This window comes from Pelophylax lessonae (genome assembly GCF_965119305.1).
Source record: "Pelophylax lessonae genome assembly, chromosome: 6".
NCBI classification, from domain to species: Eukaryota; Metazoa; Chordata; class Amphibia; order Anura; family Ranidae; genus Pelophylax; species Pelophylax lessonae.
Genome location: NC_138773.1, coordinates 70,532,449 through 70,554,994, shown reverse-complemented (window position 1 = coordinate 70,554,994; position 22,546 = coordinate 70,532,449). Strand labels below are relative to the sequence as shown.

The following is a 22,546-nucleotide window of genomic DNA, read 5'->3' as shown; positions in this document are numbered from 1 at the left end:
GCAGGACTTCTCAAGCTCCATCAGGTTGGATGAGGAGCGTCGGTACACAGACGTTTTTAGATCTCTCCAGAGATGTTCAATCAGGTTCAAGTCTGGGCTATGGCTGGGCCACTCAAGTACATTTACAGAGTTTAGCCACTCCTTCCTTCTCTTGGCTGTGTGCTTGGGGTCATTGTCCTGTTGGAATATGAACCTTCGCACCAGTCTAAGGACCAGAGTGCTCTGGAGCAGGTTTTCATCAAATACGTCTGTGTACATTGCTTCATTCATCTTTCCCTCGATCCTGACTAGTCTCCTAGTTCCTGTCGCTGAAAAACATCACCACAGCATGATGCTGCCACCACCATGCACTGTAGGAATGGTATTGGCCAGGTGATGAACAGTGCCTGGTTTCCTCTAGACATAACGCGTGCCATTTAGGCTAAAGAGTTTAATCTTTGTTTCATCAGACCAGAGAATTTTGTTTCTAATGGTCTGAGAGTCATTCAGTTGCCTTTTTGGCAAACTCCAGGGGGGCTGTCGTGTGCCTTTTACTGGGGAATGGCTTCTGTCTGGTCACTCTACCATACAGGCCTGGTTAGTGGAGGGCTGCAGAGAGTGTTGTTCTTCTGGAAGGTTCTCCTCTCCCCACAGAGAAACGCTGGAGCTGTGTCAGTAACCATCGGCTTCTTGGTCACCTCCCTGTCTAAGGCCCTTCTCCCCCGATTGCTCAGTTTGGCTGGACAGCCCACTCTAGGAAGAGTCCTGGTGGTTCCAAAATTCTTTCATTTACGGATGATGGAGGCCACTGTGCTCATTGGGACCTTCAATGCTGCAGACAATTTTCTGTACCCTTCCCCAGACCTGGGCCTCAATACAATCCTGTCTCTAAGGTTTACAGACAATTCCTTGGACTTCATGGTTTGGTTTGTGCTCTGACATGCACTGTTAACTGTGGGACTTTATATAGACAGGTGTGTGCCTTTCCAAATCATGTCCAATCAACTGAATTTACCACAGGTTTACTCCAATCAAGTTGTAGAAACATCTTAAGGATGATCAGTGGAAAAAGGATGCACCCGAACTCAATTTTGAGTGTCATGGCAAAGACTGTGAATACCTATGTACATGTGATTTTGTTTTTTTTTTTTATAAATTTGCAAAGATTTTGAACCAATGTCTTTCACATTGTCATTATGAGGTATTGTTTGTAGAATTTTGAGTAAAATAATGAATTTAATCCATTTTGGAATAAGGCTGTAACATAAAATGTGTAGAAAGTGAAGCACTGGGAATACTTACCCGATGCACTGTATGTGTGAGAATATTTCCCCTTGAAAAACTGTAAAGACATTCCTGACCTGTAAATAAGGAGGCACATAAATAAGAGAAATTACACATGTAATTTGGGGGGATCAAGAAATGGATTGACAAATATAGCTGTGCTAACTTTTTTAATGTATATTTTTTTTTCTTTTTTTTCTAAAGGTGCTTTACAATAATGGCTGTCCCTACCTTGAGATGGTGAGATGAAGATTCGGCTTGCCTTCCCTTTGTCTGCTGACCCGCTCGTATTGTCCAGTACTAAAAGATTTACTAATGCTTGAGTCAGACGATGAATTTACTGAATTATGTACCAAGCTCTTGAAGCGGGTTAAAAAGAGCAAGCCATTGGAGGGCAAGAGTGTATCCACAGCCAGCACTACAGGCAGGAGCAAGATAAAAAAGCCCAAACCTTCCAGGGCCAAAAGCAAAACAAGTAATGGGGTCAGTAAGGAGGCGGAACAGAACATTAAGGTCGGAGATGGACCAGAGAAGCCAAGTAATGCGGATGAAGCAGGGAGTGCTGTGCAGACCCACCTGTCCAATGGACACTCAGAGAAAGGTAATTAAAATACACAAAACTGCTTCAGTTTACTGAAAGGCTCAATTCATTGTCTTAAGGTAACAGGCTACCGCTAAAGCAAGCTGATCTTTGAGTTTTGGGTCGAATCACCCTCTGGCTTTTGGAAGGAAGCTGTATATAGAGAAAAACAAGGCCAGTCTTTGGCGGTCTCCTGAAAATGTTTGTTGCCTGAGATACTAAACCAGAACAAGCATTCTCTGACTAACTGATCCAAAACAAGCAGATTAGAAGGTGAAAGTAAAGTCAATACTTCTGATCTGCATACATGTTCAGTGTCAGTGTCTTCGAAAGTAATAAAGCCACTGAATTACAATGTTAGCTAGGTAGATAGCAATTCCAGAAGGAGATATTAGAAATAGCATACTGCCATGGTCTCTCTGGCTGTGTACACGCAGATGTCCCCTCTTTCATTTTTTGATCAGTCTTTAATCCTCTTCTTTTTTTTTTTTTTTAATATGCCATATTAAAAAACCATACTCAGTACATCTCTGCAATACTTGTACATTTCCTCATGCTTTATCCCTTTAAAGACCACAAGGCGCCTCTAAGTTCAGTATAGACAGTTTATTTTGACACATAGGGGTTAAAAACACAAATAAATTTCCATAATGGTAAGCCTTGGTAACATGATAGTTGTCAGCATTCAGCATCGTCCTGTATGGATGGAGTAAGAGGTCTGTTGAAGGAGTCGCGCATGCTCCGAAACGCGTTACTGCCCTCAACCACCTGACACCGGCCGCGTGCATTCCAATGTGGTTCCAGAAGCCCGGCTGCACCACTGTGCTTTGCATGCGCCAGGGTCCTTCTGGATACCGGACAGCCGTTAGTTGGCTCCCTCTCCTTACTCCATCCACACAGGAGGGTGCTGAATGCTGAGAACTATCATCAGGCTTACCATTATGGAAATTTCTGTAAGGGGGTTTTTAACCCTTATGTGTCAAAGTAAACTGTCTGTACTGCACTTAGAGGCACCTTGTGTACTTCTCACATTTCCACAGAGCTGCTTTTCCCCCCTAAGTGCTCCCCGAGTGCGTGCTGACAAGAACCACCAACTGGACCAGGGGCTCTGTCCCACGGAAGCGCTCATAACCTCCTCACTCTCATTCTGTTTGATTTTTGTGGACTGAGGGCCGGTTCACACTTTTGCGAGTGCGGCGATCGTATGTAATTTGGAGCGCACTGCTCCTGCATTACATGCGATCTCATGTGCGGATGCAAATTCAGCCATACACTTTGTATGGCTGAATTCGCACTGCACCCGCACAAAAGACGCACAGGACCCTTTTTTCCAGCCGCATCAGGATCGGATCGCACAGTGGTTCACACTTGTGCGATCCGATCCTGTGCGAACTGTCATATCGCACTGCGATATGCGATCAAACTGGGGGTGTCGTTAACATTTCATTGACACCCCCTGCGTATCGCATATGGCAGTGTGAACTGCCAGATGTGCGTTTGCGATGCGGGAACAGGCTGCGAATTCGCAGCCTTCCCGCATCGCACAAGTGTGAACCGGGACTGAGTGGTTTCGGACCTGCCCAAATTGTTTTGAGTCATGTTCTCCACAACATAAAGACTCATTTTTCTGTAGACTTAGGAACTGGGAGGACTAATTACTCTCCTTGGGATAACACAGGAAGTGTGCAGAGTACAGAGAACAGCTCTGAAATTCTTTGACGAGACCAATAGGTATTCTTTGCACTTTTCAAATTGATATACCAAAAAACTCTAAATAGCATATTTCCTAGACCGAAAGGAAGCAATTAGGACAAGTTCATTGTTTGGGTATACATTCAATCTGAAGTGTCAGTAAACCCATAAGTAAAAATCCCGTTAAAGGCTTCACAATACATTTCAACTAACAATATGTACCTTATTTTGATTTTTTGTAATTTCACTTGTGATGAAAATACCCATTGATCCTGGCAGTCACTTTCTCATCCTTGTCTGCGGTGGCAACAATGTGAAAAAAAAAAGCTGCGTCGCTCTCTGCTAATCTTTTTTATAGAACCCACCCAACACAAAATTTACCCTGGTTTTACCTCAGTTGACTTAAAACTTGTCATTACACTGCCTTTTTTTGGGTGAATGGGTAGGGGTACAATGTGCCCCATACCCATTCGCATAGGAGGGGGACAGGATCTGGGGGGCTCCCTTGTTACAGGGGGCGTCCAGATTCCGATAAGTCCCTTGCCTGCAGACCCCCACAACCATCACCGTTTCAGACTGCTCATAGGCAACCATTGATTTTGAATAGAGGCAGAAAAACGCTGCTAAATGCGCATTATTTGGAAAAAGTTGGCCTTGGTAGTGGCTGTGCAGCTTGTTTATTCTAACGCCCTCTGAGCATGAGCCCTGAAAGTTTACTTTGAGAAAAGAAGTAAAAATGTTATTTATTTTTTTAATATATTTCAGCTTTTATTATTTTTAACTGGAAACATCCATGCACATATATACCATTTGTTTTTTATTGAAGGAGAGGTGATTTCCACATCAGTCAGTCACATGTTTATTTTCCTTATTTTTCCTGCTCTAAAAAAAGACAGATGGGAGCTGATTGGCTGCTTTTTCTCAATATCTACAATATCTCAATATCTTCACTGAAATATATGTTCAAAATCTAAATCAAAATCCAACTAAAGATCCTGCCAAATCCGTCACTTCTGGGGGGGGTGTCATTTCTGGTCCTCTGCTGCACTCAGTAGTTTGGTTGATTGCCCCTCATGTCACTACTTTGTCCTGTAGTGTCTTCGGGACCAGCCGGTGGAACCGCATTGCACAGGGCAAACCAGAAAATCAGCACTCCTGAAAGTTTTGGATTCTGCAGGATCCTCACTCAGCCAGGGGTTTTGCTTTACTACTGCAGAGGTTGTCAGTGTAGGCATCTTTACAAGCAACAGAAAAATTTGAACATTTATTGTAGTCTCTTTAACAGTACTGAGACCTATCCCTCATGTCTCGTTTATCAGATTGCAGTGGTAAGGAGTCTCAGGAAGAAACAGTCAGACAGCAGGACCAACCTTGTGTGAAAGATCTTGTCTTGGAAAGGATGCAGCAGTATAAGAGGGCATCCCCTGTCCGAATGAAGCTGAATTCCTTGGAAGATAATGGAGAACAGGGTGAGTGATTCCATAATGAATACTGTACATTTTGACACATCTGCAGTGATTTAAAGCTCATCTAACTTTACCCTTACTGTTCTTGTTAAGTTGAAGCGTTTACAGTGGATGCAGATGTTCACACTGATGGGGATCTTGCAATGGCTTTGCAACTAGACCTTAAGAAGCATTCAAGTGACCTACAAGATGAAGGACTCTTCTTCTGTCAGCTGTGCCAGAAAGACCTCACTGCCTTGAGCAGCGTGCTGCGGGAACAGCATGTAAACAGGTGGGGCAAGAGAATGTATCATTACTCCAGAGTACTACAAGAAAACAACAAGAGAAGGGCGCACCGACCTTGTGCATTACCACTTAAAAGTTTATTAAAATCAAAGAAGGGTGGCGTACAATATACTCACAAACGTAGCATATGAACAAGCATATAGGAAATGGGCACCGCTCGCTTCCAGGACACTTCTCTACTGCTGGATAGCGTGATGGTGTCCTCAAAACCTGATGTGGCTTATGCGTTTCGAGGGAGGACCCTCTTCCTCAAAGCCAAAATCGCCACTGACCCACCATGCACTCCTAAGGCTAGGAGTGCATGGTGGGTCAGTGGCGATTTTGGCTCTGAGGAAGAGGGTCCTCCCTCGAAACACGTAAGCCACATCAGGTTTTGAGGACGCCATCACGCTATCCAGCAGTAGAGAAGTGTCCTGGAAGCGAGCGGTGCCTATTTCCTATATGCTTGTTCATATGCTACGTTTGTGAGTATATTGTACGCCACCATTCTTTGATTTTAATAAACTTTTAAGTGGTAATGCACAAGGTCGGTGCGCCCTTCTCTTGTTTTCTTGTAGTGCCTTTTGGATACCCTTGGTCCTGAGGGGGGCAGCAAGACCACTTCTTTTGTGTCATAAAACCGCCTAGAAGATTCACCTTCCCCCATACCACTTGAGCGCAGGAGAGATATTGTTGTTTTTTGGAAATCTCCAGAGTACTACCTGTCTATTACTGGGTTTCTGAGACTTGTTTCATGATTTTGCAGGTGTCTCGATCAGACTGAGGGTGTACAAGGTAATTCAGCTGCATCGGCAGTTCCCAGTTGTCCATTATGTGGGAAGCCCTTCACCACAGAGAAGGCCCGTGCCTCCCACCTAAAGCGCTGTGCTGCCAAGCTGGAGGTGCCTGCACAGACGTTGTTGCAAGCTGTCCAGAGACAGGCTGCTGAGACCGGCACAGAAGTGCCAACAGGGTAAGAATGTAAAACTTGCATTATGATTTCATTCGAGAACAAAAATAACTACTTTCTAAAAAATATCTAATTTCATAAGAAAAACGTAAAAAAAAACACCTTTTTATGTTTTAGATGGAAAAAATGAGTGTTAGGTTTTACTGCTGGGGAACATATATCATCAATTTCTGTACATGGAGCAACAGTTACTACAACAATAATTGGGGGTAAAGCTTTGCAACATGGACACAGACATCAACTAAAAACTGACACATGTTCAAACCTTTCTCCATTGTACTGTATGCAAAAATATGTTTTGGCTAGAGTTCTGCTCCAAAGCTAAAGTATGGATATGAAACAAATGCAGTTGGTTCCTCCCCCACCCACTCCTAAGCAATTTATATTTCTTGTTTAATACCTACTAAAATTTACTTTAATCCATTGTCACATGTTCTTCTGCCCTGACAGTTCCAGTTGTCTTAACCAGTCCATTAAGCTGATCTTGTTCCCTTTCCTCTCTTCAACGTCATTATCAACTAACTATTCTCATCAGTGTTAGTTGATAATGACAACTAATACTTGATACTTGATTATGACAACAAATACTTGATAATGACAACTGCAAGAAATGCACCGCATTGCAGTGCTGAAAGTCTGAGGACTGGAACGTTGGTTGTCCAGCTACCATGATTTCAGTTGAGTATTAGTGGTTGCTTAGTACTGTTATTTAAAAAATTTAAATTTACTTAGGATTGTTGGGTCCAATTGTGTTTTTTTTTTTTTTTTAACATGTCCATAGATTACCTTTCACCACTTGACCTCTGAAAGGATTTTACCCCCTTCATGACCTGGTCATTTTTTGCTATTCAGCACTGTGCTAATTTAACTGCCAATTGTGCAGTAATGCAATGCTGTACGCAAATTAAATTTATATCATTTTTTTCACACAAATAGATCTTTCTTTTGGTGGTATTTGATCACTACTGGGTTTTTATTTTTATTGTATAAATGAGAAGAGACAGAAAATGTTGAATAGAAAAAATATTTTCTACTTTATGTTATAAAACATATCCAATCAAAAAAAAAAATAATTTTTTTCATACATTTCGGCCAAAATGTATTCTGCTACATGTCTAGTAAAAGAAAAATCCCCAAAAAGTGTATATTAATTGGTTTGTGTTAAAGTTTTATAGCGTCTACAAAATATGTTTTTTTTTTTTTTGTTTAATACGTTTTTATTGAGAAGTCTTTAACCAGAAAAAACATGAGAACAGAGAGACATATAAAATCAACCAGAAAAATCACAGGATACGTTTCACAACAATGCAATCATGTGGTCAAGGGTGATACAGTTATTCTGGTGATTACTTAAACCGTACAGAAGGAGATGTAGGCGAGAAAGAAAAGGAGGTAGAAAAGAAGGGGGGGAGGGTCGGGGAGAGGGCTGGAGGAAAAAAAGGGGGGGAAGAGGAAGGGAAAAAAGGGGGGGATGGGGATAGGGAAGAGGGGGTGCTCATCATTCCCAAGATGTGAAACATTCTATGACCTCATCCTACAGCAAAAACACAATATTTGACAGCAGGACCAATCAAGAATCTATACTCTCCTTAAAGGGTGTGAGCAACATCAGCAGGGGTAGATAGCAAATTAGCATATTCGTCCGAGTGTGTGAGCGCCAGCCAACAAGCCCAGATAGTATTAGATCTGGCAGAGAGGTTGCGTAATGAGTATGACATATCCTCCATACGGTACAAAATATGGTGTGTGTGTGTGTGTGTGTGTGTGTATATATATATATATATATTAAAATGTATGCAGCTATGACCCACGCCATACTAGTAATAGCAGTGATTAGCGACTTACAGTGGCACTGTGATAGGGTGGCGGATAATCTGGCACTAACGGACTTTGCTGCGAGGTACACTAACTTAGTGGTCCTCAACTCCGGTCCTCAGGGCTCACTAATAGGCCAGATTTTAAGTATTACCTTGGGGAGATGCAGACTAGAGTACTGCAATCATTGAGCAGCAAATTCTATCACCTGGGATTTATTTCAGTTATCTTGCAAACCTGGCCTGTTAGTGGGCCCTGAGGACCAGGGTTGAGGACCACTGCACTAACTGACTGACATCAGGATGTTGGTTTTTCACTTGCATGAATGTGAGCTTTTCTCCAATGTAAAGGACAGCTTTCCGAGAGGGAACCAGCACCTGGATTTGACTGCTGAAGAGCGGCCAGCATCCTGCAAACTTGACTGTGTGCAGTACTTACAATTGCAGTACAGTACGTATACAAATGCGATACAAGTAATATTGTAATTGAATGTTCTTAAAAATGACTTCCTTTTCAATCTGCAGTGCTGTAGTTCTCTGTAAAATGCAATGCAATATGACAGCCTGGAAGCGTTCTGTACACAGATGGTATACAGAACCCCCTCCAGATATGTAATTTCCTGCTTATGTGATTGGCTTACTGATTTTCCCAGTCGGCACTAAGATACAAGTCAGATTTTGAGCATTCCCTGCAACAACATTTTTGGTGAGATACTCACTATGGCAAATCACGTCTAAAGGGATGCAGACCCTGCAGCTTCCCTGATTAGAAGCCTGCAGGTACAGCAGCTGGCTAATAATTATAAAATCACTCCCATACATATTCACGCACATGGACACAGACAAACAAAAAGCTATTTCTTCAGAATAACAAAAGGTAGGAATCTGCAGCAAAGTTTGTTAAAATCTTTGCAATGTTCATAGATTACCCAGAGGGGATTTTTTTTTCTAATCAAAATTGGAGTTACTCTTTAATCTGCTTATTTTTTTTTTTGCCCTCCCTAAATCCTACTTTCCTCCCTCATCAACATGCTAATAAAAAAAAAAAAAAAAAAAACACCTTTCTATTTTCAATACTGGGGCTCTGTGCTTCTCTATACAATGAAAGTAGATCATGGCTGGTGGGAGAGGCTGTACATAGCTAGCATGGTAGACCGACCTAGGTAATGCCCAAATGTAACTCTATTAATAAATTAAGTGAAATCGAATGATTGAAAGCAGTGGGCTGGGAATACAAAGCTGGGGAGGAAAGAGCTTAATAAGCCTTAGATGATGCTGGATGTCCTCCAGACAGGATATGAGGCAGGGTCTCTCTGACTTGCTGCAGCTTCTAATGCACACTGGGAGAAGATAACAATTTCAGTATAGGAGATGAGCCTGTACAACTAAGCAAATCTAAAGGTAAGGCTGGAGTTCAGCTTTAGGTTGTAAAGTCAGATTGGATGATGATCATCATTATCATAGTATTCAGGGTCTATTTTTAAATTTTGACTTAATTTAACCACTTTACCGCTGCTCACTCGAGCACTACTGCGGCAAAGTGGCTCGTTATCGTCTGGCGACGTAGACCTACGTCGACAGACACTCCCCTTTCTCGGCGGCGCGCTCCCGCTGTATTCAGTCACAGCGGGAGTCGGGCCAGGGGAGGAGCAGCGGCGATCGCCGCTGCTCTTCCCCGATCGTCGGGGAATCGACTTTGGAGATCCGCCTGCTTGTGTAAACAAAGCGGGCGGATCTCCTAAGTGACAGGCAGGGTCAGATTGCAGGGTTCAGCATAGCTGAACCCTGGATCTGTCCTTGTGTCACTCAGTCACCTCCCCCCACACACGTCAGTAAGCACCAGGCATACATTAACCCCTCCCTCTCCAATAAAATTAACCCCTTCCCTGCCAGTGTCATTTTTACAGTAACAGTGCATATATATAGCACTGATTACTGCAGTAATGTCACTGGTACCTCCAAAAGTGTCAAAAATGTCAGTCAAGGGTCCGATCTGTCCGCCACAATGTCGCTGTCCCGCAAAAAAAATCGCAGATCGCCGCCATTACTCGTTAAAAAAAAAAACACCAAAAATTACAGAAATCTTTCCCTTAGTTAGTAAACGCAATAACCTTTGCGCAAACCAATCAAAATACGCTTATTATGATTTTTTTTACCAAACATAGGTAGCAGAAAACAAATTGGCCAAAAATTTTAAAAAATTTTGATTTTTACATTTTTTTTGGGGGGAATTTCATATAAAAAAATGTGAAAAATATTATTTTTTCAAAATTTACACTCTTTTTTTGTTTATAGCGCAAAAAGTAAAAATCGCACAGGTGATCAAATACCACCAAAAGAAAGCTCTATTTGTGGGAAAAAAAGGACGTAAATTTAGTTTGGGTATGGCGTCGCACGACCGCGCAATTGTCAGTTAAAGTCGCACAGCGCCCAATCGCAAAAAGTGGCCCAGACGTAAGACAGCAAAATCCTCTAGTGGTAAAGTGGTTAAACAGTCATAAATACCTTGTACATCTCTCACCCCTGCAGGAAAGTCCATGTAAAGAGGAAAGGGGCACCGAAGCAGAAGGAGCCTTCCAAAAGAAGGAAGGTGGCACAGACTGGAGCTGATATGGAAAATTTGATGGTTGCGATGGCGCTGTCACGTTCTCTGCAAGAAGGAAACCTTTCACCAAACCCCGAGTGCGCTCAGCCAACCAGACCGATCACTTTAATGGGTACAGGCACATCACTCTGTTGCTGTTCAGAAATTAAACTGCTAAGGCTTGCAAGATAAAATATTATGACATGCCATTTTTAAGAGACATTTGTAAACTAGTATGATGCTGTCTGTGTTTTAGAAAAGAAAAGTCGCAGGAGAAAGAAGGACAAACCACCTTCTGTCCTGCTGGTCCAGGCCCCAGAAGAGGCCGTGCAGAAGCTTCAGAAGAGGTTTTCTTTGCTGCTGAGCGAGGAACCTCTGGAGAACAATCTCATTGCACTGCCTGCCAGCCGCTTCTGGAACATACAGGAGGAGGACAGAGAAACCTGGAGAATGCGTGCTGGAAAGAATTGTGTCTTTTGGGATATCAGCAACATGATGGAAACTAGAGATGCAGTCACCTACTATACAGCAGAGTTAAATCCTCCAATAACTCCATGGAAGCCTCCCTCAAAGGTAAACCTGACCGTAGTATGTAATGATAAAAATGCTTGGGCAGAATTTCCCAAATACAAAATTAACTTTCAAGTGAACCTGTGCCCAGACTATGCATACTAAAGTATTTATCTATTCTGATGAAGCAGTACAAAACAAGACACCATTTACCTCTTTAGCTATAGGCAATGTGGAGAAATTCACCTTCAAAGGTCACAACAGAAGCAATAAAATCTTAGCTTTTCCCCTATTACTTTTAATTGCACCAAAGGTTACCAGCCCTCTAATGTAGCTGTTAGAAACCAATTGAAACCCCACTTTAAATTCTTCATTGTAATTTTTGGGGTTCTTTAACCACTTTAGAACCGCTCACAGTAATACTACTGCGGCAGAGTGGTTCGTTATCGTCCAGCGACGTAGTATTAACGTCGTTGGACACTCCCCCTTCTGGGCGGCGCTTGCGCGCCGCCGGAGGCTCGCTCCCGCTGTTTTCATTCACAGCGGGAGTCGGGCCAGGGGAGGAGCAGCGGCGATCGCCGCTGCTCTTACCCGATCGTCGGGGATCGAGTCTGGAGATCCGCCCGCTGTGTGTAAACACAGCGGGCGGATCTCCATAGTGACAGGGAGTGACAGATCGGACTGTTCAGCATAGCTGGACATCCGATCTGTCCATGACTCACACAGTCACCTCCCCCCCTACACGTCAGTAAGCACCAGGCATACATTAACCCCTCCCTCTCCAATAAAATTAACCCCTTCCCTGCCAGTGTCATTTTTACAGTAACAGTGCATATATATAGCACTGATTACTGCAGTAATGTCACTGGTACCCCCAAAAGTGTCAAAAATGTCAGTCAAGGGTCCGATCTGTCCGCCGCAATGTCGCAGTCCCGCAAAAAAAATCGCAGATCGCCGCCATTACGCGTTAAAAAAAAAACACCAAAAATGACAGAAATCTTTCCCTTTGTTAGTAAACGCAATAACTTTTGCGCAAACCAATCAAAATACGCTTATTGCGATTTTTTTTACCAAACATATGTAGCATAAAATAAATTGGCCAAAAATTTTTAAAAAAATTGGTTTTTACATCTTTTTTGGGGGGAATTTCATATAAAAAAATGTTAAAAATATTGTTATTTTTTCAAAATAAACGCTCTTTTTTTGTTTATAGCGCAAAAAGTAAAAATCGCACAGGTGATCAAATACCACCAAAAGAAAGCTCTGTTTGTGGGAAAAAAAGGACGTAAATTTCGTTTGGGTACGGCGTCGCACAACCGCGCAATTGTCAGTTAAAATCACGCAGTGCCAAATCGCAAAATAGGGCCTGGTCTTTGAGCAGCCAAATCCTCCGGGGCTAAAGTGGTTAAAAATTATTTACTTAACCACTTGAGCTCTGAAAGATTTACCCCCTACATGACCAGGCCATTTTTTGCTTTTACTTATATTTATATCTATATCATTTTTTTCCCCACAAATTGAGCTTCCCTTTGGTGGCATTTGATCACCACTTTGGTTTTATATTTTGTACAATATAAAAAAAAAAAAGACTAAAGATTTTTTAAAAAATATATATATACTTATTTTTACTTTCTGCTATAAAATATATCTAATCAAAAAATGTAAAAAATCGAATTTCTTCAAAAATTTAGGCCAATATGTATTCTGCTACATGCTACTATTTTGATAAAAAAGAGAATCCCAAAAAGGGTCTATTGACTGGTTTGAAAAAAGGTTATAGTGTCTATAAAGAATGGTGTATATATACTGGAATTTTTATTTATTTATTTATTTTTATACTAGTAATGGCGGCGATCAGCGACTTATGGTGGGACAATGATAGTATGGCGTGCAATCTGACACAAACTGACACTTTGTGGGAACCAGTGACACTAATACACTGATCAGTGCTAAAAATATACACTGTCACTGTACTAATGACACTGGATGGGAAGGGGTTAACATCTAGGGCAGGGGTCTCCAAACTTTCTGAAGAAAGGGCCAGTCTACTATTCTTCAGACTTTAGGGGGGCCAGACTGTAAACAAAGGGAGCGTAAAATGCAGCAGAAATGGTGCCCCATCATTGGTGTCAGTGGAAGGATTGGGATCAGTGGATGGAAAAGTGGGGTAATAATGTTCTATAGTTTATATCAGTGAGAGGAATTATGCTCCAATGTTGGTATTAGTTAAGGGAATGGTGCCTCATCTTTAGTGTCAGTGAGAGGAATAGTGCATCAAGGGCTGCATAGTCGCTCCGACTTAGAAAAAAGGTCCTGTACTATTTCGGGGCGACCTCGGAGCGACTTGAATAGACTTCCATTATGTGAAGTCCCTGCAAGTTGCTCCGAAGTTGTGGTGCAATGTAATGCACAAGTTGCCCCCGAAGTAGTAAGGAGTCGTGTCGCCTCAGTGTGAACCGACTCTTACAGTGCTTGGTGCATTCACTGTGTGCTGTTTTTACTAAGTGATATGCCGCTATCAGGACAGAGCTCTGTATTGTTTACATTCACATAGCTCTGTCCTGTCATCCTCTTCGCTGATCAGCAGGTTTTAGCGGTCAATCATTGGCCAGCACTCGCTGATCAGCTTGTGTTGTGACTAATCACAGCAGAGCCGGTGCACCCCCTACCCGAAAGTCCTAAGTAACGTACTTGATACGTGATCCAGCGCAGGAAAGCAGCTCTGCCGCCTTATCCCTACATGAGGCGGTCAGCATGCGGTTTATGAACTTTACCAGAAGTGGAGTCCGTGTCTCAGGTAGCTCTGCATCCCCTCGCATAACTGCGCATGGGGAAGGGAGAAATATTTGCCTAAAAAAGAATTGCGGTAATGCTGCTTTGCAGCATAAATAAATCACTTAACCAAAATTAGTTTGTAAGAGGGAGGGGGAGCATAACATGACCTTAGGGTAGATTTAGACGTGCGTCTAAATTTCCCTTTACTCTCAAGGGCCCATCCATGTTCGGTTTGTGCTTCAGAGGCTACTGACAGGTGGTGAGGAAGCAAGGTGACACCTCCTCACCGCTTGTTTTAACCCTATTTTTGCCGACAAATGTGCCACAACCTTTTTTTATTGCATTCCCTATTTGCTTCAGTGTGTAACATTCAGTTGACTTGCCAACCGCCGGTTGCTACATGTCGGGTAGACTTTGCCACGGGCGTGAAGCATCATGACCGCCGCATGTAAACACCACCATCTGCTGCCTTTTGCAGCTTAAGGAAGGTAGGTGGGTTGGCGAGAGGCGAAAGCGTGTCTCAGCTGTGCATTTGTGCCCCCCCCTTCCGACCCACATGTCCAAATGAAGGCCCTAGGGTGAAGGTTCCCTTTAACATTACAAGCAGCTAGAGAGGTCAGGAAAGGCTTGTTTTAAAACTCTTTTACTGCTTGTTGAGAATTTGTTAATACTTTAAAGGTGAACTGGTCCTTATACTATGGACATTAAAGGAGAACATTTCTCTAATGTATACATTTCTCCAAATCATATTTTATGGGGCACTGGTGAAATCACTAAATATAGCTAATTTACCTGTTTACCCTGTGGGAGCACAGCTTATATATACCTATTACACTTTCCGGTTTGATTAACAAGAGTGCACCAAGCACAGCACCTAGTGTGAAGTGCAGGAAACTTAGAAACTAATGAAATAATTTTCCTGAAGCCTTACCAAATCATGATTGGTTGAGTTGATTTGGGTAGACAACAAAATAGGGAATGTTTTGGTTACATCGTGTAAAAAACTTTTTTTTTTTGTGTTTCAACCTGATCAGTAATGGCATGCGTAGGAAGATAGTGCCTACGGTTACGCCTACAGTTTTGTCTTCATGTGGTGGATTGTTAAAGACAGTGAGACTCCATATGTGACAATTTTATTTATTTTAGGGCCGATTCACACCAGTACGTTGATCTGCGTTTTAGCACAGATCAATGAAAGGACCTCTGAAAAACAATAATTTCCAATGTGTCCTAGTCACTCCATAATGGGGTGCGCATGCATGTCAAGGGATGTCAAAATGTATGTCAATGGACATCAACACGCGTTCAAATGTGACTAAAATCGATGGAAATTTACATGCATTTTCCATATATTTAGCGCAAGTCAGCGTGAATTAGAGTGGTTGCTTTTTACACACTGTCTTGCGACTGTTGGACATGAATAATCACAGCTACATGCTGTTGTGTGGATAACACCATAGGGAGCTCATCGTCCCATCAGTTTACAGTTGCTGCTCTTCACTAATTACAGGAAATTTTAGTAGCTTGATGAAGCTACTGAAAGTGTCTAAAAAGCTTGAATTGTGTTGAGAGGGCAAATAATGTTTTTAGCTTTGGATGGAGTTATGCTTCTAGTGAGTATTATAACTGTGTAACTTGTTCCTGCAGAAGGTGCTACAGGCGGTTACTCCTATTGCTCCCAACTTGCCTGCGGGAATGCCAGCAAACCAAGCACACAATGAAAAGGTTGCTTCTCCTGCCACCCCGTTTAAAGATCAGAAGCCACTATCTGACAGCCAGAAGGACAAACAAGCTTTGCTGGACCTAGCAGAACTAGCAGGAGAAGGCATGACACTGACTCAGTGGAACTTCCTACCAAGCAAAGCCAGCAACCAAGCAGGTGATCTGAAAATCCAAAATAAATTCTAAACTGTTTCCTTTGATATTACTTTTTACTGACCACTTACGTAGCACAATATTTATCCCCAGGCCGAGAATCACCAGTCAGCATTGCATGTAGTGGATTCATTCCTTCAGAAGAAGAAGCAACAAGAAAAGAGAGCCAGATTCCTGATCCTAACAAAGTATGTTGGTTTAACCCTTATATCACTAGTAGATACAGTGCAGTGAATCTGTTCACCTCCTATAGAAGCGGTGACAGGTTTATGAAAAATACCAAAAAATTTAATTATTTTGTATTTAGAATTCACCTTGGATGTGCTTTGAGTAGGTGGATGTGCCAAACACACTAACGCCATCCATGCTTCAGAAAGTCATAATCTGTGCCTGCCCATCACATTTTGGAGCCGATAGTGAGGCAGGGGAGGGCAGGGCAGTTCTTAATATTAACACAACTTTAGAAAATCTATATTAAGGTGGAGCTAAAGCTAAAAACTTTTTTCTCTTTTGTTTGCTGACGGACACAGCTCCATGTCCTCTAGACCATTGGGGCTTTATGCTGTTCTCTCTAGGAGTAGGACTAGGCGAAAAACCTTTTTGGTTACCCCCCTGAGGCAGTCCTAGAGGGTATATGATCACTTCCTGCTATAGGATTTTTTTCTGCCTAGTCAGAATTAAGTGTGAACTACAATCAACTTGTTCCTGTGTGAACTATAATCAACAGCCGGATTGGGCAACGCACTGGATATCCTAGATCCTTATGGTCTTCCCAGTCTGGCCTGCGAGCGCTACCCAACTATTACCTCTGCACTAGGTTGGCCGTGACATCGCCTCACTGGACGGGGGCTGGCCGGCGAGTGAAACCCCTCACGAGGTCACATAGCCCTGGTCACAACAGCAGTCACGACCAGAGTTGCAGTGTGCCTCAGGCTGCAGCACCCCACTTCCTGGGTCCTCCCTCCCCCTCATGTTCTTAACCCGTCTCCACATTGGGGTTCCCCCTGCGTAGGTTGCCCTCACCGGCCCTCTGCCTCCCCCCCTGAGCCCCTCTTAGGGGGCACGGGTGCATTGGGTATGGGGGCTTGTCTGGTGTTGGGCCAGAGTGATGGGTGGGTGCCGCTGTCGGCCTTCCTTTTTTCGGGGTGCCCGTACCTGGGTGCTGCGCGGGGGGGGGGGGTCCCTGGGGGTTCCCTTCCTGGTGCATGACTTTTTCCCTGGGGTCCTGGGTCCCATGCAGCGCCACGTGGCGCCGCCATTTTGCAGTGGATTCTGCATTCCCGGCTTCAGCGGCCATGTTTCTGTAGTCCAGCAGCCATGTTTTGGGTTTCCCATAGAGAATAACGGTGGGCATTTTCTTGTAGTCTGAGTGCGGTGATGTGCTGCAGGGGCCTCTAGTGTCAGTGTCGGCGCTTCTTTTTCCATCGCAGTGTGGCAGGCTGTTTGGCGCTTTCCAGTTTTGGGGTGGTGAGTTTCTGGGGGTATACGATCTTTTCTGTGTTATATACAGTTCCGCGGGTGCGCTGATTCTTGTGGTGCTCCAGCGGAGGGGGGGGGGGCGGCCTGTTTTTTTTTAAAAAAAACAACTTTTTTTCTCGCTTATGCACGGCGCGGCTCCGCTTAACTCCTTGTTGGCTCTGGAGCGTTCATCACTACCTGACCCACTCCTGGAAGCTGCAGGACTCTCTGGGTCTCAGTGTGCCCTGGCGGCCATGATGGCAGCCCTGCAGTCACTTGTATCCAAAGTAGATATGGCCCTGCAAAGGAGGCCTAGCAAGAAGCGCCCCCCGCCTTCACCTGTATCCTCTGCCTCCTCAGAGTCTGAGGTGGATTTGGCCACAGCGGATGAGAGTCAGCCCTCTGGGTGGGCTCTAATAGTGAGGATGAGTCCTCCTCCACAGCAGCCACACATGAAAAAGCGCTGGTGGAGGCCCTAATTGTGTCAGTGCGGGAAACGTTAAGTTGGAAGACTCAGGGGATGCTGAGTCGGCGACGCCGGTGCAGTTTGGCACCTGCAAATCTTCCAAGGTGACTAAGGTGTTCCTCTTTCCTGCCTATTTTGACAAGATTGTCACTAGTAAGTGGGGTTCCCCGAAACGCATGGTTGGAATACTTAATTGCTTTGCTAGGAGATATCCCTTTGAGGAGTCTCTTCTGAAGAAACTGACGGTTCCTCCTTTGGTGGACTCTCAGGTTTCCAGGCTAAATAAGGCCACACTTTTGCCGGTGGGGGATTCTCAGTCTTTTAATGATCCTGTGGACAAGAGAGCTGAGGCTCTGGTCTGGTACCTTTTCACGGTGGCTGGTTCAATTTTGAGACCGGTGTTTGCTATCACCTTGGTATCTCAAACCTTAACGGAATGGGCAAAGATTTTATGCCAGGATCTGGAAGAGAGTCCTTCCTGAGCTGGCAGATGTTTTGATCCAGGGGGTACAGTACATTTGTGATGCATCTTTGGATGCGGCCCCCTTGGCCGGCAGGGTATCTGTGACGGCGGTGATTCTTCGCCGCAAGATATGGTTGGAGATCTGATCGGCCGATCAGGCTTCTAAAAAGGTGCTGACTGATCTACCCGTTTGTTCGGGGCCTCTATGGAAGAGATCATTAAGGGTCTTACGGGAGCTAAGAGTACATTACATCCGCAGGTTGCTAGGGGCAAGGAACCTCATCATAAACGTGGTCCTTTCTTCTCGGCTCATAAGCGGCCCTTTTGTCCGTCCGGAAAAGGGTTCAAGATCCACCCGTAACTTTGCGGGAGGCTCCAAGAGACCCTGGAATGGTAAGTCCAAAGCGGGCACTTCTGGTTCCGCAAACAAGCCTTTACCAGCCTGAAGGGGCGCCCTTACCCACATCTGGGGTGGGGGGACGTCTTCGCTTTTTCCGGATCTGTGGACCTTGCTCATTCAGGACAGCTGGATCCATGAGTTGATTCGGTTCGGTTACAAGATCGAGTTTTGGCTGTTGCCTCCGGCAAGTTTCTTTCCTTCCAACTTACGCTTGTCTCACGAGCGCCTACAGGGCCTCTACGGGGCAGTGCAGGACCTGTTAGCACATGGAGTTATTGTGCCGGTTCCAGAGTTGGAACGTTTTCAAGAATTTTATTCAAATCTCTTTACAGTTCCCAGGAAGGAAGGCAAGGTTTGTCTGATCTTGGATCTCAAGGCTCTGAACCGCTTTGTGCGGGTTAAGAAATTTCGGATGGAGTCCACCTGCACGGTAGTAGCTTTTCTTGATCAAGGGGATCTTCTGGCTTCTATCGATCTCAAGGATGCTTACTTTCATATTCCAATATATGTTGGGCATCAGCGTTTTCTTCGTTTTGCCGTGGGCAAGGAGCAGTATCAATTTGTGGCGTTACCTTTGGGTCTCGCCTCAGCTCCTCCGGTGTTCACAAAGGTTCTCATTTTGCTACGACAAAAAGAGGATTGCGGTACTAGGTTACATGGGTGATCTGCTTCTGCATGCAGAATCTTCCTCGGCTCTAGAGGCCGACTTGGACATCACTGTGCGTAACTCTACAGGAGTTTGAATGGACACTAAATTTTCAGAAAGCGGCACTAACTCCATCCACCTAGCTGGACTACTTGGGTCTGACGCTGGACTCAGCGTCAGCCCGGGCGTTTCTTCCTCAGGCAAAAATAATGAAGCTACAGGATGCGATTCAGCTCCTGTTGTCCAACCATCGGTCATTGCTCAGGACTTTCATGCAAGTGCTGGGTCTGATAATTTCCACCATTGAGGCGGTTCTGTTTGCGCAGTTCCATACCATCCCTCTGTGGTGGGTGCTGCTTTCAGCCTTCCCTTTTGGGAGTACCCATTCCTGGGTGCTGCGGGGCCATCCCTGGGGGGTCCCCTCCTGGTGTATGGCCTTCTCCCTGGGGTCCAGTGGGGTCCTGGGTCCCGTGCAGCGCCACCTTTTTGCCGTGGTCTCTGTTCTATACCAGACCTCTGCAAAGGGAGATTCTGACCAAATGGAACAAGGATCTGCTGTCTTTGATCCTGCTGATTTGAGGATTGAGGGAGTCTCTGCTATGGTGGCTCAATTCCCTGGCTTTTTGTCTGGGAATATAATTTCTTCCCCTGTATTGGACTGCGATCACCGTGGTTGCCAGTCTGTCCGGATGGGGAGGTGTCTTGGGAGTGTACTCGGCCCAAGGTGCTTGGACTCGAGAGGAGGCCAGGCTGCCGATCAATATCCTGGAAATTCGGGCGATCAGACTTTGTCTCAATGAGTGGATCATCTGCAGGGACTACCTGTGCGGATACAATCTGACAATGCTACAGCTGTGGCATATGTCAATCATCAAGGGGGCACAAAAAGTGCCCTGGCGGCACAGGAAGTGGCCAGTATCTTGAGGTGGGCAGAACTATATGTTCCGGTCCTCTCTGCTGTACACATTCCGGGGGTAGAGAATTGGAATGTCTAGTTTATTGATCTTGCTCAAAATTACGTTTGACTGGCTTCACATTGATGATGATGTTGGTAGGCAGAATGTCCTATTTTACCCTGTTACTTATGAAAGTTGGTATTTGCATTGCCTTAAAGGCAGGAATCCCAGGTCACTCAAAACATTTAGGAGGAGTGTTCCTGCCATGCACCACAGTGCGGCGTTATGTGGGACATCATAAAGAAAAGGTTATTTAAAAAGAAAAAATAATAATTATATTGGATAAAACTTGTATTTTATTATAGCATTACTTAAATTTGCTCAAGAATATACTTTAAAACTGTTAATCCACAGAAAAGTTTTACAAAATGTATACATCTGATTTTTTTTAATTTGCTGCTATTTCATCTTTCATTGTTCTTGGTATTGCCAGAACGCAGTCATTACTCTGATGGCAGATTTCATAGAGATGGTGAATAATCCTCATCTGAGTGATGCTCAGCTGCAGACGGACTGTGGGGAGGTGCTAAATGTGCACATGTTTGTGTTATATGCCCGCTGCCCCCTGCTTGTTGAAGCGGTAAGTGACATTTTTTTATTAACAGGCATTTTAACAATAAAAAAGAGTGTACAGTTTTTTCGCACAAAGTCTTTATCATTAGTATAGCAAGGGAAAAAAAAATATATCATTTACATTTTATTCTCATGTAAATATGAAATTTTGCATAATATTTTGCATTCTTTTTTGGAAGTCTGCAGGTAGAGATTAAGGCTCCATGAACACTGGCTTAAAAATCGCTGCTTCTACAGGAGTTTGTGTTTTTCCTGTTGAAGCAGCTCAATGCTATCCTATGTGTCCATGCACATTAGGGTGGTTACAGGCATATTTTAAGCTCAGCGTTTAGAAGCAGGAATAAAAAAAAATAAACCTTCTGGTTTGCATTTCTGATTGGAGCTTTCTGGCAGAAAAAATGCTAAACTCCCCTAAACTGTGTACAAAAACTCTCTATATGAGCGTTTTTTTCTGCCAAGGGACCTGACATGTTTTTTTTTTTTGTGTGCAAGGAGCCTTAGACTCCTTTTTACCTATTTTGGATTCTTTACTTATTTAACAGCATATTTTTTACAGAACTCAATAGCTTAAAGTGGCTGTAAAGGCAGAAGGTTTTTTTTTCCTAATGCATTTTATGCATTAGGATAAAAAGCCTTCTCTGTGCTGCAGCCCCCCTATTACCTGAGCCTGATCTTCCTCCAGCAATGTGCACGAGTGCCTCAGCCATCCGGGACTCTCCCTCCTGATTAGCTGAAACACAGCAGCGGTGCCTTGGCTCAGTGTCTGAATAGACACAGGGAGCTGCGGCTCGGCTCGGGTGCCCCCATTGCAAGCTGTTTGCTGTGGGGGCACTCGACGGAGGGGAGGGGCCAAGAGAGTCGGTGAGGGGCCCAAGAAAAGGAGGATCTGGGCTGCTCAGTGCAAAACCACTAAACAGAGCAGGTACGTATAACATATTTGGTATTTTTAGAGAAAAAAAAGACTTTACAATCGCTTTAAGAAAAAAATGAACATACCCAATTAATAAGTCAGAACAGTAACTCATCCTTTAGCTGCTTGCTTAGTAGAAGTTGTAGTAAGACAAATGGGAGTCTGAAAATTGGCAGCGTCTGTTGTGCTTTATATGCAAATACCATGAACATGGGGAGGTTGATTTTCTAAAGGCAAATATAATGTGCACTTCAAGTGCATTTGCTCTAGATCTTAGTGGAAGCTCTGCTGATTTCTGTCATCCAGTTATGTGCAAGCAAAAATGCTGTTTCTCTTTTGTTCACTGACGGACACAGCTCCATGTCTTCTAGACCATTGGGCTTTATGCTGCTCTCTCTAGGACTAGGACTAGGTGGAAACCTTTTTGGTTATGCCCCTGAGGCAGTCCCAGAGGGTATATGTAAAAAAGAATTGGTGCGCTAAACTTACAATATCACAAATAAACAATGCATACAAAAGTATAATATTTGTGAAAAATTCAAAAGAAAAAGTCCATTCTCTTGTGACAACGTGCAGATGAATAAACTTTAAAGTGACTTGAAACAAATTGTAAATCCTGTAACTTGATTGAATGTATGTGACCACCATGTGAAACGATCCCCACCACCGACAAGCTGTTCTTCTTACCAGATAGACAGATTTATACGTGAGTTAAACATGTTAAACGACCACTCACTCCCCATGCAGCTTCACCCGAAGTGTGTGTATAAGCCGCTTACCAGATAACAATAAGGTTTGAGCATGGGAATGTAATCTCCTCTCTTCAGAATAGGCTGTCTGTTGGTATGACGATCCAAATACAGAGTATAGTGTCTCCTTGT

At 43.8% G+C, this 22,546-nt stretch overlaps 1 protein-coding gene across 1 annotated transcript in view; it reads left to right on the top strand.

Annotated features, from left to right (window-relative positions):
* Positions 1-22,546, top strand: part of SLX4 (SLX4 structure-specific endonuclease subunit) — a 100,990-nt gene that overhangs the window by 16,489 nt on the left and 61,955 nt on the right. The window contains exons 2-10 of the mRNA XM_082260361.1: positions 1,468-1,864; positions 4,855-5,004; positions 5,095-5,272; positions 6,032-6,238; positions 10,579-10,766; positions 10,890-11,206; positions 15,566-15,797; positions 15,887-15,981; positions 20,616-20,762. Coding sequence (XP_082116487.1) covers positions 1,579-1,864; positions 4,855-5,004; positions 5,095-5,272; positions 6,032-6,238; positions 10,579-10,766; positions 10,890-11,206; positions 15,566-15,797; positions 15,887-15,981; positions 20,616-20,762 — 1,800 coding nt within the window. The 5' untranslated portion in view covers positions 1,468-1,578. The remainder of the gene's footprint in view (positions 1-1,467; positions 1,865-4,854; positions 5,005-5,094; positions 5,273-6,031; positions 6,239-10,578; positions 10,767-10,889; positions 11,207-15,565; positions 15,798-15,886; positions 15,982-20,615; positions 20,763-22,546) is intronic.